Genomic DNA, 17,363 nt, shown 5'->3' with positions numbered 1-17,363 from the left:
CCTTTGATGAGTTTGTATTGTTTAACTAATTGTATAATTGAAGACATCCCTTGAGTTCTACTTTTACTGTATCTATGTACTGTAGCTGACTACATTGCTACATTGTGTAGAACAGAGGTAGGCAACTCTTTTCTTTGACAGTTGCATGTGTTTCTGCCTTTCATTTCATCTCAGACTTTAATTGTCTAGTTTAACTAAGTGAGTAAGATGTTAAATTGGCTGTTTTCTCCAGGTATAATAAGGTGCTAATTGACAAGTACTTCTAAAAACTTTAGGAACCCAGCTCTCAAGGACTGGTTTGCTGTGATGAGGAACATGTACAGTAAGTGACGTGTCAACATAAACAGTTGTGTCTTTTTTGTCTTCTTCAAGTTCAGCATTTCCCACATTATATTTGTGGTTTGTTTCTGCTGTTTGCTTGCTACTGCTGTTGCTTTGTCTTACTCTAATATGTTAGCAAATCAAGACCTACCTTTCTGTATTCATATTCACTTATCCTTTACAATTCTATTGCCATAAAAATGATCCTTGAGTTAAGTTTTATTTATTATTTCTTACATGTAATAAAATTAAAGCTTATGTACTGCATAGAACTACTTGGTTTAGTTTCGTTATGCTTTTTATGATCAGATGCTACATTATCAGTTTTCCAGTCAGTGGGCATTACCACTGTCCTGAGTGTGGCAAAACAGTTTTGTTAATGGTCTAATGAATAAAAAGTCTTGTTTCATTAACTACAATTAATAGAATACCATCAAACTCTGGATGTCTGCTTACACCACAATATTTGATCAGTTTTGTCACCTCTTTTATGAATGGGTGTGACATTATAATGGTTTTCCAGTCAACAGGCTCCTCCTTTTTTTTGAGTGACTTAGAAGAAGGCTCTGTGTGTAACATCTCTTGATTCCTTAAGTAAAATTAGAATAATGTCCTCACACCCTGATTTGTGTAACTTCAAGTGCTCCTAGCACCTGTAACATTACTGCTTTCATCCCAGTGCCATCATAATATACTGTGGGTAGCATTATCCCAAGGTATTAAATTCATCAGTAAGAAATAAACTGGTCTTTGTATGGATTACAATATGATTTAAATAAAAAATAGGCTCAGCTACGTTTACATATTATTTTATTAATAGTTAAAGAAAACTCCTGAAATCTGTAAGGCAGGAAACCTTGTGAACTATAGACGGAGCCTGTAAGTGCAGTGTCCAATAATACGACTTTGTAAAATCTTTGGATTAACTGTAAGCATAACAGCAACATTGCACTGTCATTCACTTCACACTGTTTTGTTATGAGACTAAGACTTTTCACCTCTCTTTGATGGAAATTGGATGTATGGAAAAAAGCACTTTACCTGCGCTTGCTTTTGTCCCAGTGGAGACGAAGGGAATGTCGTCCACATGGAATTTCTGTGCATCAGTCTTCTACAAGCAAAGCCTCTCAGAATCCCATGACATCACTGCTCTACTTTTCATGCTTTCTGTCTCGCCGCACCAGTGACAGCTGCAGCTATGCACTGCAAGAGCTGTCTGCTGAGATGAGGAAAAACAAAAAAGGGAGATTTCTGAATGCCTGACTGGTTAACAAGCTTACTGTACATTTAAATGCTGGGTTCTACAGTTTGTTCATTATGTTTTGCAAATGTGTGGTTTATTCCGAGACAAAAGCTTGAAGTTGCTAAGATGCAATCATTTATATTAGGTCAGGGATTCGAAATTTGAAGTTAATTTCAATTTAAGGACCGTTGGGTTGGTAGAACCCATTCTCAGACTGAGGCTTGTTATGTGCAGGCAGGACATGCACGTCAGAAGTAAGCTGTGACCAGAGGCAACTAGTTGAGCTTTGCCAGGGTTTTGTGGGTTTGAGTTTACCAGAGTGTCCTCTGCTTACTTCTGAATAGTAACCACTGCAATGGCTGTGGGTTTGCACATGGCTCTGACAAGCTTTTAGAGAACAAAGTTGGTAATCTGTTATTTCGGTTTGAGAAGTATAGGATTAATATTTATACAAAAATTTAAGAAAACATCAGAATTGTGTATAAATGTAGGTACAGCCGTCTAGTCTTGATGTTAGCCTACAGTATAATTTAACTGCTGACTGCTGTAGCTACACCTTATCCAACCTTTACAGCCACAATATTTCTTGAAAGGTTAATAGCCTGTGATTGAAAGGTGTGAATGTTCTATTATACGGTAGTGGCGATTACAGCAATTTTAATCCATTTCCAGTTCATCAAATAGTTCTTAAAATAGATTTTTATTATGTTCCAATGGGCCTACAGTACAGTATATACAGTAGGTTAAGAAAAGATTTCTAAAGCAAATGGTTCACATACCACTGCTAAGCTCTGTTTTTTTTTATTTTGTATTGAAAGGATTGCCCTTTAATCAATATTTTATTACTCTGTGGTCATTGCATTTTAATTGATGAATTATACTATATATTTGAGGTTTGTATCAGATTGTTTAACCTTGCAATTTGGTTTTATCTTTAAGAAACAAGGATCTCAATATACTGTAGCCCTCCTTAGCAATTCATAGTGAATGTTATTTAAACATTTCTTAAGATAAATATAGTTTGAGAACTTAAACCACTATATTAACATTGTATTGTTTATTAGTGTAGTGTATTATCACCATAACAGGGACATGCAACAATAAAAATTAATGGTCGTATTTGAGTAATGTGGCGTGGAGAGTTTTATAAAGTACTGCAACTTTTTTCTCAGCCATTCTGAGTGTTTCTCTGGAACAACTGAATGGATGACCTTCTTCCTTCAGGTCACATGTCAGAGTTTATTATTCCCCAGTGTCATGGGCATGCTGAGTAAACAAGCATCCAGTCTGAGTTCAGGGGGAGTTTTGAACAACTTGCAGCTTTTGTCGTGAAAGTAAAGTCAAAAGGCCTAGTCTGCCTGGAGCGGAATATTATCCCTCTGCTAGAAGTTCGTCTGCATTGGGTTAAAGCTACTACTCATCTTCAGTCAACAATTTTTCCCTTCCTTCCCTTTCTTCATTGCAAAAGTTGCAGAATTAACACTTTCTAAAGGGAACAAACCAGCTGTATTAAACATGTGTACTGTAGATAAAGGTTTAACATTAAAAAATGCAGTTTAATTGTTTTTAAGGGCACAGTTTTCTGAATGTGTCTTCACTGTAGACAATAAGATTAATTTTTTTCTTCCCCTTTTGCTGTCTTTCTCACTTTTTTAAGTTTTCCTTCAATGTTAGAAGCAGGTTCACCGAAGCAGAAAGAATCCGAATAAAACAAACAAAATGCATTATCTTGAGATTTTGTCGTTAAATCTCCACTCGACATTAGCAGCTGGAGTATTAACACAGATGCCAACGGAGCTCTAAAGAATACAGCATTAAATCCTTCCTGTCAAGGGACATTGTCATCGTCTGGCTTCATTATTCACAGCCAACTGGAAATGAAACTAGCCCTGCCAGACCGTCCTCCTGCTTATTTCCAGTGTCATCACTGTGAAAGAATGTGCTTGACAGCTCAGCAGCTCTAATGCTGAGCTACTGCTGTTCCCCTTCCCTGCAGAAAATCTAACTGTAACTGCTTTGTAGTTAAGCCTTGCAAGATTATTTTTCATGTGAAAGGCAAGTGTAAGTTAAAAACGTACTAAGCTGTGCCCATTGGATACCCCGATAGCAGTTATTGTACTGTAACAGAGCAGGTTCTCTCTCTAGTACATTGGTTAATATGTCTCTGAAGAAGTAAAGTCCATACTTTAAATTTGTACAAATTGCAGGTCATCATATATACTGTATTATAGTAGACAAGCAACAGAGCTGGCCCAGCTGAGCAGATAAGTACAACAGTGTTGGAAAACAAAAACAATACCTTATTGTCACTTGATGGCGCTTTTGTTGTTATTAAACATAAAAAGCACTCGCAGAGTTCTGCATAGACTTAAAGTAATTTGTGTACGTGTGAGTGTGATGTAAAGTAGTTCCAGCAGTAGTCTCAAGCCTTTCATTCGAGTTCAGTTTTGGCACTTGCACAGCTATCCTGCAGTTTTGATTTTTCATGTCTGCTGTTTGCAGCTGACCCAAAATGTTCTTCTATCAGCTCGGATTTTACAATTCTCAGTTCACTCTGGAGTAAAGTAATATGAAACAAAAAGATAGCTGTGCCATTTTTTTTTAAGTAACACCAGAGAGGGATATGCAAAGGGCATTCCTCCAGTTGCTGTTTGTGCCTTTGGAATCCTCAAACGATTCTTTATGGAATCACAGCAGAGAATCCTGTGCTGCACAGGTAGAGCAAAAATGGAAAACTCGTGCTCCTCCAACAGGCCAACCTGAGAGCCATTCATCTCTTGATTGCAGTCTCCACTATATCTTACAGGAGAGTAAATGGCAGTTAGAGGTGTGGTGGATCTCTCACTGAAAGCCTGCAGGTGCCTGCAAAGTTGCTGAGTCACTACTGTGCTGAGAGCCCTGGCTGTTTAACCTCCCTCTGGTTTTAACCTTCCCTCTGGCTGTCTGTTCACCATGCTCCCTGTTGGCTAGTTACATGAGCTAGTCCAGCTCTTAGGGCTGAATGGCTTTACTGGTTGAGTCACTCGGAAACCCCATATTTTTGCTTTTATTGTAAACTATATAAAAATATGTTCAGGTGTGTAGCTGCGTCAGCATGTGTAGGCTGCAAAGGAACAAGTAATAGGTTTATTCCATGCTGAAAACACCCGAAGAAGGCTCCACAGGCGAAACGTTGCTTCCTTTCTTCTCTTTTCAGCATGGAATAAACCTATTACATGTTCCTATCTAAAAAGGAACATAAAAACAGTGCATGATGCATAACTGAGAGCAGCTAACAGCAGTTTCACTTGATTTGCTTAAGAATAAATCAACCCCACAAGAGCTGTGACATTCCTGTCTCTCACTCTCAGTCATACTTTATGTGAATATTTCCACAGTGATTCAGGTAATGTACTTCCTCTACATCTGTTGCTTTTAACAAGGGGGGTGGCAGCACCACTCCCATCCTGATCCCAACTCCAGTTTTTTGTAGAAATTCATTAACCTTTATGTGTTAATTATATTGATATATTTGAATCCTAATACAATCCAATAATTAAGTGAAAATGTTAAATAAAATTAACATAAAGGTCTTGGAAACATAATAATTATATTCATACAAAACTGTTTTGAATTGTATAAAGTCTTGAGTACAGACGATTTTGCATGTATGGTTCTATAAAGTACAATAGTTGTGTGAAATGCTGTGAGAAAGTCATCACTAGCCTGTTTCTTATAACTAAGTTTTCTAACTGAAGAAATTGTACTCTTTGGGTACCCAGGGGTTCATGTATGACTTGCAGTGGTAGAATTAGATATGGCTGCATTAAAGAGTTTTTTTGGAGAACTTAATCAGAAATACAGAGTTGCACTGTAACCTCTTTTTTTGTGAGAAAAAACAAGGAGAAATGGAGACCTCTGCTTTTGGCAGCCGAATGACACTGGAGCTAAGCCAGTCCTTCCTTATTATATTAAATACATTTCCAGTTTGGATGAGTGCCACTGCAGAGATGTGTATTGAAATACAGATGTCCATTACTCTCAATGGAAAAAAAGCACAGGAAGCATGACTGGCTTTATTTATGGGAAATTATAGTGGATAATGAATGCCAGGGACCTAGTGCTAGGCAGTCTTTTCAATAGTTTCAAGGCTGTGAACTATACACTACTGAATCAAGGGCAGTGCGCTGTGACTTATGAATAGTCCATCCATACATACATCCAGTTTCTATCCGCTTCATGCAGTACAGGGTTGCAGGGGAGCCAGAGCCTGTCCTGGCAAGCAATGGGTGCGTGTCAGGACACACCCTGGACAAGACTCACACCAGGGCCAATTTTCCCAGAAGCCAATTAACATACTAACATGCTAACCACTGCCCCATCCTGACACCCATCATATTAATATTAATAAATGAAAATCTTATGTATATTTTTTCTGAATGTACCAGAAGATCCTCCAAAATTGTTTACATATTGGGCAGAAACAATTTTGTTCTTAAGTGTAACAGAGTTTTATGCACAATGTTTGTACAATATTACCAGTTGTTTCAGAATAAGCAGCACCAGTTTCCAAACCTGTTGCACTAAACTAAGCAACTGTGCTGTATTCCAGTAATGTAACTTGAACAGAGTAAGCTGAGGCAACTTCATGCAGAATCAGCGTCGAGGAATTCTGATCATTTCACTTCAAAGCTCACTTACTCACAGCTTGTGAAGTGTAGACATAGTGAGAGTGGTGTTTCAGTTTCACTAATGTTGCTACTGTATATTCTGCATCTCACTTTGGAATTCAACATTGATATAAAGAGATGAGTGAAATTCCTGTTTTTTGTATAGGGGGTAGGAGGTGGCGTAGACAAGTCGAGGCTGTGGGTTAAAGGGTATTAGAGTAGTGAAAAAGACTACTGTATTGTGGACATTACACAATGAATGTCTCTCTGCTCTGATGTCTGTTTCAGACTCATGTGGGACAAAACCTTATCAAAAAGGCGTTTCCTTGTTAGCTTAACAGGGCTTGCACTGAGATGATAAAAATGTTTAACTCAGCTAACTTAGGAATGCATTGAGTCAGTTGTGCTCTTTATTCATTGTATTTTCTCAGAATAGTTTGGCAGAGGAACAAATAACCCCTTTAAACAGCTGCTTCCAAAAACTGTCTGCGATGCCAAGGGTATTCCTTTTCACAGCAGTAACAAGGAACCTACAGGCAATTATAGAATCTGGCTCTCACACCGTTGCTAAATCCACATACAATGTTTCATGTTTCAGGTCTCCAGGTTAGCAGCAGTTAATCACCACTTTACATTTATTTGTGATTTATTTATTTTAAATATTTTATTTAGTCCATTTGTCCAAAGTGACTAACAGTTGTTCTACTGCAGCAACCCGAGGGAAGGACCTTGCTCAGTGCTCCACCTCAGATCCAACGTTGTTGTTAGAAGTCTAGAGCTGTTCCCCTCACTTTGCACTCCTGCCAGATTCTAAATATTGTTTCTATATTTCACATATTTTCCATTGACTGTTAATTATACTTACAGTAGCTTATAGTAGTTGCAGATCCAATCAACAAATAGTTGTAACTAAATGCACAGTGCTGTATTTAGGCCTTTAAAAAAACTTGAATTGGAAATAACTGAAACATATGTACTGTAGATTTCGTCTTGCAATAAAAAAAATGAATTCATATCTATCTGTTTTAAGTGATACCTAATAGTATTTAACAGTTTAAAGGAGAAATTGGAAAATGACCATGATTTTCATTCTGATTCTTCTAAAACTGTCTTTAAGAACATGTTAGTAAAAAAACTAGAAATGACTTAGAAGACCATGGGTTTGTGAGGGCAGGTTGCAATTCCAGTAATGCATTGTCTGCATACTGTACATTTTTTCTTATCGAATTAAATGAAAAATAAAAGTACCGTGTCTTAAATGCTAAGTTCATCTTCCCTACTGGTTGCACACACTGAAGTTTGCATTTTAGTAATTGAATCTCATTCTTTCACATAGGCCAATACTCCTGGCTGCTGTGCTGTGTAAGGATCTTAGTGGATTTATGGTAATGTGAGTAAGTCTGGCTGCAGATGTAGTCTCCATGAGTTAACACCATAATAAGATTGAAGTGGCTACATTACTGACCTTGCATGGACTAACATACTCCTCCTGCATCCTGCATTTAATGTGTGGAATCTAGCTTACTGGAGAGGGCACTTACAAAATAATGCTTTGTATGAATTCCCAAAGGCCACAGTATGTGCTGCTAATGTTTGTAGTTTATGGAAGATTGGAATGATCAGCAGTATTCCCGTGACATTTGTGAGCTTGTACCGAAGTGTCCAGCCAGGAAGTGTAACTAATGTTGCAACAGGGAACTCCTCGAAAATAAGCCACTTGATAGCCTAAGTACATTCTAACTTGTTTTGTTCCTCCATGGTGGTTCATACAAGAGTACTACGATCCAGTAATGGTGGGTTTGAGTCTAGGTCACCTCATTAGTAAGCTGTGACTGGGAGCATCCACGTGGCAGCACACTGGACTATCTCTGCACCTTGTGACCCTTGTCGCATCCTGCTAGCTGCTGCTTGCTACTGTAACTTGCTGTGAGACAGACTTCTTTCAACACCTCCAGCTGACATTGATCCTCTGGTATGGGGCTATTGCGATTGTGACATGTTAAAGGATGAATAGCTCAAAGTCTCTCCCGTGTGAGGACACAGGATTCATAGCCATGAGCCAGGAGGTGAAATACACACAACTGGTGATTCCAGAATCAGGTAGGTATAATATAAAAACTATAAGAATGGTAACAAACAAGAGGAGGCTCATCTAGCTTGTTTGTTAGTTGGTATCTAATTGATCCAAGGCTCTCATCCAGACATTTCTTGAAAGAAGTAAGGGTCTCAATAGTATGGCTGCATACTTTACCTCCACAGCCCTTTGTATTAAGAAATGCTTCATGGTTTTAAATACATCTCCACATACTGTAGATTCCACTTGTATTATCTGTTTTTGTTTCACTGTTTATTCTAAAGAAATCCAGTTGATGTTGTTGAAACCCTTGAGGATTTTAAATGATTTTATCAGGTCCCCTCGCAGTCTTTTCTGTTCTCAAGTTTCTTTTCCTTTCAATATTAACCAGTTAGTATTGGATCTTGTTGTACTGTACGGTGCATGTACAGTACTGTCGCACATAACGGTGTCGCAGGGTTTCAAAGGGATTCCAGCTGCCAAAGGCTTGGAGGTTACACTGGTAACAAGTCACACCATGGCTCACAATGAAAGGGCTACAGAGGATGCAATGATACAGCCTCAAATTTTGTGTAAACCCACTGAAATTTTGTTTATGAAACCTGTAGCTATACTGTAACAGGCAATACAATCCATTTCTTTATGCAGAGTTAGCAGTTTTGAACATTTAGACTACTGTAGTTGTAATTTCTGAAGTTTTCAAATTCCATCTATAATATCACAATTGTTTTTTTGTGCAGCATTGCTTTTTTTCTCATCAATTGCATGTTATAAAGTGTTAATTTTTTTAACAACTCATAATTTATCTATTAAAACAGTAGGTTGAGTGTGGAAAGCACATTAAATAAGCCGATTTTTCCTAGGCCAATCTTCACTCATTGTGTGTTTAAACATAGCAGTTCACTTGCTCAGTCTATCATTTATTTCTTTGTTGCTGCATTTCCTTTGGCTCTTGCTCTTATGAACAGAGGTTAGTGTGGGTTTGGACTGCAGGACTTTACAAAGAACGAGAGATTAAAAGCTGTGAAGCTGCAGAAAGAGTTTTTTTCTAAGGTCTGGTACTGCTATACAGGACCCTCTCAATTAATATGAGGAGGCAATTGCAAAGGTAACTGTATTGTAGTACAATACAAAGCTTGTACATGATGACTGATCAGAAATTATGGTTTTGAAAGATGAGATTTGATTTTGATTTAAGTCTTCTTTGACAAGTTGATTATAAATTGCATAAATGTCTTGGCTTTTGTACGGTCTGATGTGCAGCAGAGAATAGGCAGAAGTTCACTTGCAGGCTCCAGCACTGTTCACTATTTCAGTTCTAATCTCTGTGTGGATGTTTGTCATTTTCTTGACCTGAATTGAATCGTGACAATATTTTTTAAGTTAACTATAAAAGGCAGTGTGATATGAAGAGTTTAAAAGTAACATTGACTTCAGAAACAACAGATGAGTAGAATGCCACTGTTTAAATCATTATTGGTCAATGGGTGTAGAGACAGTGAGTCTTTTTTTAGAAATGTAAGACTATAGCACTTCTGTCTGCCTCACTGTTTCTGGATTGCTCTGGGACATAAATATGAGTTATGTATTTATTCTTCCAATGTTCTAGTGTGTGTTGTTTGTGCTTTGAAACAGTGTGTTCAAGCCACGTGAATCATACAGGGTCCATTGGTCTGCAGGCAACAGCATGCATATTAACAGTAATTATTGACTCCCCTTGAATTCTATTTATTCAAGAGGATAGATTTATTAAAGAGGATAGTTTTTTTTTTCTTGAGTCAATAGTATTTCTTGTGAAAGTTTGAAAATAAGTAACACATTCCTCTAATCTAATATTCATTTTAAAATCTTGCTCAAAATCAAAATTAAAAAATTAAATGCGTAAACTTTGCTAAAGCAAGAACTTTAGATAACTGACATCTTACCAGTACAGTCCGTAAAAGGTGACTGGGTAATTCTTACATCTCTGCTGCCAATTTAGTATTCTATCAAGGCAAATGAATTTCCATCCTTCCATTTTCAAACTGCTTTATCCAATTCGGGAGAAAGTCGCAGGGGATCCAGAGCCTATCCTGACAAGCAACAAGCACATGGTAGGATACACCCTGGACAGGATGCCAGTCCATTGCTGGGCAGACAGTCCCAGACACACTCACACCTGGGCCAGATTTCCCAGAAGCCAATTAACCTTCCAGTACTTTGTCTTTGTGAGGAATCATGTGAGGAAACTGGAGCATATGGAGATAACACACACAAACATGGGGAATACATACAAACTCCATGCAGATAGCACCCAGGTCTAGAATTAAACCCAGCAACCCAGTGCTGTGAGGCAGCAATGCTAACCACTGTGCCACCCCCAAAATGGATTTGTTTCTAAAAATGTCTACTTTCATCTCCAACACTAGTTTTGTACTGAAAATCCAGCTGATGGCTTGCTTCCAGATAACCAGTGCACTGAGCTATTTTTTTACTTCCAGTCATATGCAGAAATTAGCCTTGTACTGTTTTTCAAAGATGCGAGAGGGTAAAAACAAAACACTGCACACAAAAGAGAGAGTGAAAAAACAAAACTTCATGCATTGCATGATTTCTGTAAGCCTTAAGGCACTATGTACAAAATTTGTTTTTCACACCAGCCTGAGCTGTTTACCTTAGCAGCTCAGAAGTGGGTCAACACACAAAGCAGGCGGTTGTATGGGTAGAAAGGGCAACTTAGTTTGGAGATGACTTCATCCACAAGAAATGCAGAAGCACAAAAGGATGTTCAGCTCCTTCAATAACAAGTGTGCCAGTACCCACAGAAATTAGACCGGACTTCAAGTCTTTACAGAGCCTGACAGAGCTCTCTGAACTCCCTGTGTGTGTTTAACTAATATACAGTCTAGCAGTGGGGGTCTTGGTTCAATGGAAAGAGGCAGTGAGCCTTTTCTGTCATTTCCACATTATGCAAGTTCAACGATTGTTATTTATATTGCTGTGATGAATTGAATCTTCTATTAATTTTATAGTAGTGCAAAATACATTAAGAAGTTCTATACATGAGATACTGAGGTCAAAACATACTGTAGGTCAAAACTGTTTTCCCTGCATATTCTGATGAGCTTGTACTCTTCACAGAACATCTTTACATTTATCAAAGCTTAAAAAATATTTAACATATTTTTAAAAACTCTTAAGTGTTAATTGTTGAATTTCAGAATTAGAAGTATAAATGGAAAGCAAAGCTGTGATAAAGAGGTGCCGAATGTTTCAATTACTGTAATACAGGTAAGGTATTTCTGGAAGCAAAATTATCTGAAAGTTATGCAAGCATTGTATGTACTCTTTCGTTATTCCAAAGAAATGTAAAAAAATATTCTCTTACTCATTTTCATTGTGTCTTGAATGGCCATTATTTAGATTTTTAAGTTATAGTCTGGTATCACAGCATGATTAATCCAGTAACTCAGCACTGTGCAGTTATAGGTGGTAGTGTAAACAAAATTAGTATAATTTCTTACTGTACACATACAGTATACTGCATGCATTACAGAAATTCTTTGTAATCAAAGCCATGGTATTTAGTATATATTCTTAAATTAGAAGATGGGTTAGTCTGGTGCACATTTGGTAATTTTATCTTTACTATAATGCGAAGATTTGGTCCTGTAAAATGTTTTTACACTTGCTTGATATTTTTCAGGGGGAAGTTTGCAGTTGTTAAGAAGTACGTGAAGAGGAGCACCGGGAAGGAGTATGCTGCTAAGTTCATGAGGAAGAGGAGGAAGGGCCAAGACTGTCGCATGGAGATCATACACGAGATTGCGGTCTTGGAGCTGGCCAGGTTCAGCCCCCGCGTCATCGACCTTCATGAGGTGTACGAGACGGCCACAGAGATGATCCTCGTGCTGGAATAGTGAGTCAAAGAGACCATCGGGGACCAGCTAAAACAGTCAGGATCCTGGTGGAGGAGAGAGAGAAGGGGTTGCTTAAATGTGGCTCCTGATCTGTCCTGCATTACCAGTGAACTAGTATACATACAGTACAGTCTTGCATATGTTTATCAGAGACATTCACTACTTGTCAGTTTCTTTTAATGGTATGAATCCCAAAAACAAATTGTCCAGAATTTGAGTCTATGATTTATGGAATTTTAGCTAGATGTTAAATTTAGTTAAACCATATAAGCAGCAGCATAAAGTCATTACTGTACAGTATGTAATACTGTAACATATATAGACAGATAGGCAGCTTTAATTGTCCATAGTTTAGCAGAATACAGGGCCTGCCACATTGCCTCACACAGATGGTAAGTCTTATTTGTTCAGAAAGGAGGAGAATCCCAGTTGTATGAAATTAGGGACCCAGACAAGTTAAGTGATTCTTTTCAGTGCATGTTCAGTATACAGTGTTAAAGGTAAAAGTGCTATATACTGTATTTCTTCTCAGCCCAAAGATATTTTGTTCTGTGCGTTGTACTGTAGGATAGTCATAGCATCGTGATGTGCTATGAAAGTAGCTTTTGCTTTTCTCCAGGCACAGTGTTGAATTGATTTTTTGCTCTCTTCATTTTCTTTGGGACACCATGTTGATGTTGGGTTGTTCCAGTGTTCCCTAACAAAGGTGCTTATTCAGGAATCGGGATCTTTCATAATGGATCGTTTAGGAGTAAACATTTTTGTGAGCATGAAAGAATAACAAATGTCACAAGACATTTGAACTTAAATATGAATCTTAGAGGTCTTCTATAGCCATTCTGTAAATGGATAAACATACAATGTCTTGCAGAAGTGTTCATCTCCTTTCCATCATGACCCATTGTGTTGAAATACAAATAATGTGTATATCCATCCACTTTCTAGCCGTTTCTTCCAATTCAGGGTTGTGGGGGAGCCTATTACAGGGTACACCTATTTTATACCTTTTGTTTTTGGAGGCACGAAAAATCTGGAGGGCACTGTGTTTCTGAAGTGTTGCTGTATGTATCGAAGAAACCTCTTTCTAAAAATTAGATTAGTGAAGCACAAGTTGGCCTGAACACAATTTGCTAAAACAGATAGGTGGGATTTAGTAAGTCACATGCTGAGATTTCAGAAACACTTGTTAGGTTTCTGCAGTTTGTAGAGTTGTAATGGTCTTGCACTCTGTAGCAGTAGCCATTTCTTCCTGATGGTCCATTTTTGTATAAGTCACTTCAAGCTGTTGTAACTTCTGTGTAAAGTTGTGTTTTGTGTAGTTGCTCCTAACCTCTGAATGACTTGATTCAGTAATTATTTATCCCAAAGAATGATACTGCTCTAAACAATTAACAAATCTCTATATGCTCATTGTTGAAAATATTAATAATAACATTGCATGTGTGCCCAGCGAGCTTTTGAGGTAAAAAAATCTGTTACTTTTCTCATTGTGCATCACTGTATATTCTAGTACTTTTATACTGAAGAATTTATACAAAATGTAAAGAACCTTGTTTAAATCTAAAATCCAATGCTTCTTGCAAGCTACAACGGAGTAAGCTACATCCAGCAATCCCACTGGCCAGAGACCTCAGTCCAGTAAGAAAGACTGCAGGTCAGTGTATGCAGGGGTCAGCTGTGGTATTTTAATCTGTGTCAAGAATGCATAGAACTGCCTTGGCCATGGAAACAGGTTAAATGGCTTTGTTTGGGGACGCTCTTGTTAGGAGCAGGCTGTTTCTGTGGATCTTTTGGTCATGGGAACAGAAGAAGTTGAGCAGTTTCCCAGTGGCCCCATGCTATATTCAAGCAAGGCCAGGCCTACAGTACTGTAGGTGCCGCAATACCGGGTGACGTGAACTCGTCTCGCAGCATTAGGAATCCCTTTGGCTTTGGTTGCCTGATACTTTCACAGGGTTCTGTTTCTAAGCAGTTTTAACAAGACCCACTTCTCAGAGGACAGGCTGCCTCATTTCCTTTTCACATATGACTGAGAGCAAAAGAATGGCTTTGTGTATGGGAGTGAATTCAAGTTCATCAGCAGGGTCAGCCTCCAACCTCCCAGGGCTGACTCGTTCTGGTTTGTTTCTTCCTCTGTTTTTTAATGCAGATGTTGACCTCGCAAAAGTTTAATGTGAGAAAGAAAATAGATTAAAAATACTTTGGGGGGAAAAAAAAGGTTAAGGGGTGAAATTTGTTAACCTCAGCGGCAGAACCCTGTAATATTTGGCACAAACTGGATAAAAGTCTTTATTATCATGACTAAAGGTGACAAAAACATTAGAATAAATTATACTGAGTACCGTATATACTATAGTATGTCTGTTGTATATTTCTTAACTAAGCATTGCATCTCTTGCAATAAACAAGAGTATTATATTTTTCATTGGTGTTCAGTGCCATTAATTCTATATGTGTCCTTTCTCAGGTATTTCTACCATCCTGTCTGATTCCTTACAAATTGGGCAGACCAGGTTCAAAACACACTATGTGCTCTTCTACTCAGTACTTTTAACTGACTTCTTACACTCAAAAAAAATCCAAGTGTGAAATTCTGAATATCATAGTTGGACATAGTCTGACTGGATTTAATGCAGCTGTTTTATTTTGGTATTATTGGCAAATGCTGCACACCAGAGGTCTCACATTAGTCTGCATTTTGTTTTATACTGTGTTTTATACAGTATGTGCGTGCCCTTGATGTTTTGCCCATTTGCTGTAAGCCTAGCTTGAGCACCACAGTAAATCTGCTTTTAATTAAACCATAATAATGCCTAAGGCAGAAAGCATTATTAGGGAGATAATTGATTGCTATGATGGATTAGAATGCAAAGTCAAATGTAAGAGGACTTTGCTAGAAGCATAAAGGCAATTTATTTGCAGGTATAGCGACTTTAATTGCCATTCTTTTCAAGACAGTTTTAACACAAAGGAAACCATATGGTCTAAAGAGGCTTAGCTACTGCAGCAGCTGTGGTGGCTAAGACGGTGTAGTTTCCTGGTCTTGTTTAGATTTTATGTTTTACAATGTGCTTTAAAAATGCAAATGAAGGTGTTGAATACCAGAGTGGGGAAAAGCATGAAAAATGTGAAACAGAGGCTTTTTGGTGGCTGAGAAGAGATTTCCTTAATTTAGGGTAGGGCATGTTCTCTATTGCTGTTATAGGTACGAGGTAAATAATCAAGAGATACAAACAGCTAAAAATGATGTTTTAATCCTTTCGTTTTCCTAAATCTGTTGCATTCGTAGTCTCTAATTTCACATGGGTCATATAATCCTAATGGATTGGAGTACTTTCCACAGAAAAGAAGAAGCCACTGCTCTGCCCTGCAAATGTGAGTGCACCATAAAAACTGAAATTTAATAAAAAGGGACTTAGCCCGGGACTGAAGTGATCTCCTGCCAGTGGCTTTTGTCAGTATTATTCAAAACAGATAATACTATGCTCTTGTACTTTGTGGGAAGTAGAGCAGAATACATTTTGCTTTTATGATGGTCTATCACGTGAAGTAAAAAAAAAAGTCTAATAGACTCGCGGGCACATTGATAGCTTATGGACACACTGTTTCCTTTCTTGGGGGTAGGGAGATGCGAATACAATAGGGAGAGGAGGAATTAGCGCATTTGCTCAATTAACCCACTGCAGGCAGCTCTGAAGCAGTTTTCCAGGCAGCACAGAGCTATGGCCTGGTTGCAGGGGGTTTCCAGCTGGCGGTTTGTTATACCACTGCGCTCTCCAGTGGCACGTGAGGGTCTGGACTGTGGCTTGTAACCAATTTGGCCAGAGGGGCTGAAGGGTCTACTGTTCAATCACATTGATCACATTAAACCAGAGCTGCAGTGATCGCCTTAGCTTAACTGACATTGTAATATTTTCGTGCTTCCTTACAGTAATAAAAATACTTACAGTCTGTTTATTATACAGTGACAGCAGTCATTCCTTTGGATTTGGTGGATAATTAGCCTAGAATCCAGAATAAAGTGTGGATTACAGAGCTCAGGGTTACGTGGGATCAAAGTCTGACCTCCTGCATGGGACTTGAGTTAATCAGAGCGCCTAATAGGTTTTTCATTCTGAAAGAGATGAAATATTGTGACTTACTGAACTAGTAAGTCAAATTTCCAATATTCTCGATTGGGAGTTCATAATATAGAAATTGTTTTTTACTAAATTTGTCTTTCCCTCTCATATTTTGTCTCAGTCCTACTTTCTTATAGAATTTTTTTTATTTTTATTGACGCTCTTCATGTAAAATGAATGTTGTTGGTCAAGATTACAGTAGCTGCTTATGATTAGTGCTGTAGAAAACACAGTGAACAATGCTGTGTTTTAAATCATCACTGTGAGATAAAATACTTAAATATCAAAGACATTTAAAATATAATTGAAAATTATAACATTAGGTTTTTGAAGGGCAGCTTTATGAAGGTTCAATTTCATTTCTTTCTTTCTGATATTTTGTCTCAGTTCTGCTTTCTCATTCAGTTTTTCATTTTTCTTGACCCTCTTCACATAATTGAGTGAAAATTACAGTTACTGCTCAAAACCTTTGCAGCTGATACTGAATAATAGTTTGAGCAATGAATGAAGCTTGGCAACACAATGTAACACACAGTTAACAAACATCTGAGATATTTGAATGCCATTTCATTCTTTGTTTTCTGCTGAGGTAGTGATGATGGCAATGTGTGTCGTGTGTGGGACTGAACTGCACATTCCATTGGCTTCACTACCTTTCAGTAAGATTGAGATCAGGGGATAAGGGAAGGAGATAAGTCTGTCTCATGCTCCTTAAGCCAGCCACAATGTGTCTGCTTCTGACACTGTCTATTTGACATGGGAATCCTGATATTATGGTCAATTTGTGAATAATAACAGTGTTGCAGTTCGTTCTCTGAACAACTTAAACACTACTTCTGAGCCCTTAGCCGTCAGGGAGCAGTTTTTTTTTATCTGATGGAAAACAGAGTGGGGAAAATTAATTATATATAATTATAATTCATTTCATTCTCTTATAACCCTCACAGTTTAGTTTCTTAAAAAAAAGTTTCAGAACATAAGAGTATTCTTCTTACCTGTGGTAAGATTGAGATACAGAGTGATTCTATTTATCCAGGTACAGTATGAATCTTGTGT

At 37.9% G+C, this 17,363-nt stretch overlaps 1 protein-coding gene across 1 annotated transcript in view; it reads left to right on the top strand.

Moving 5' to 3' along the window:
* stk17a (serine/threonine kinase 17a) overlaps positions 1–17,363 on the top strand; it is a 40,896-nt gene that overhangs the window by 10,044 nt on the left and 13,489 nt on the right. Inside the window, exon 2 of the mRNA XM_088918644.1 lies at positions 11,973–12,185. Coding sequence (XP_088774770.1) covers positions 11,973–12,185 — 213 coding nt within the window. The remainder of the gene's footprint in view (positions 1–11,972; positions 12,186–17,363) is intronic.

Source organism: Atractosteus spatula, chromosome 6 (genome assembly GCF_055471065.1).
Source record: "Atractosteus spatula isolate fAtrSpa1 chromosome 6, fAtrSpa1.hap1, whole genome shotgun sequence".
Taxonomy (NCBI): Eukaryota; Metazoa; Chordata; class Actinopteri; order Semionotiformes; family Lepisosteidae; genus Atractosteus; species Atractosteus spatula.
This window is presented reverse-complemented; position numbering and strand designations above follow the sequence as displayed.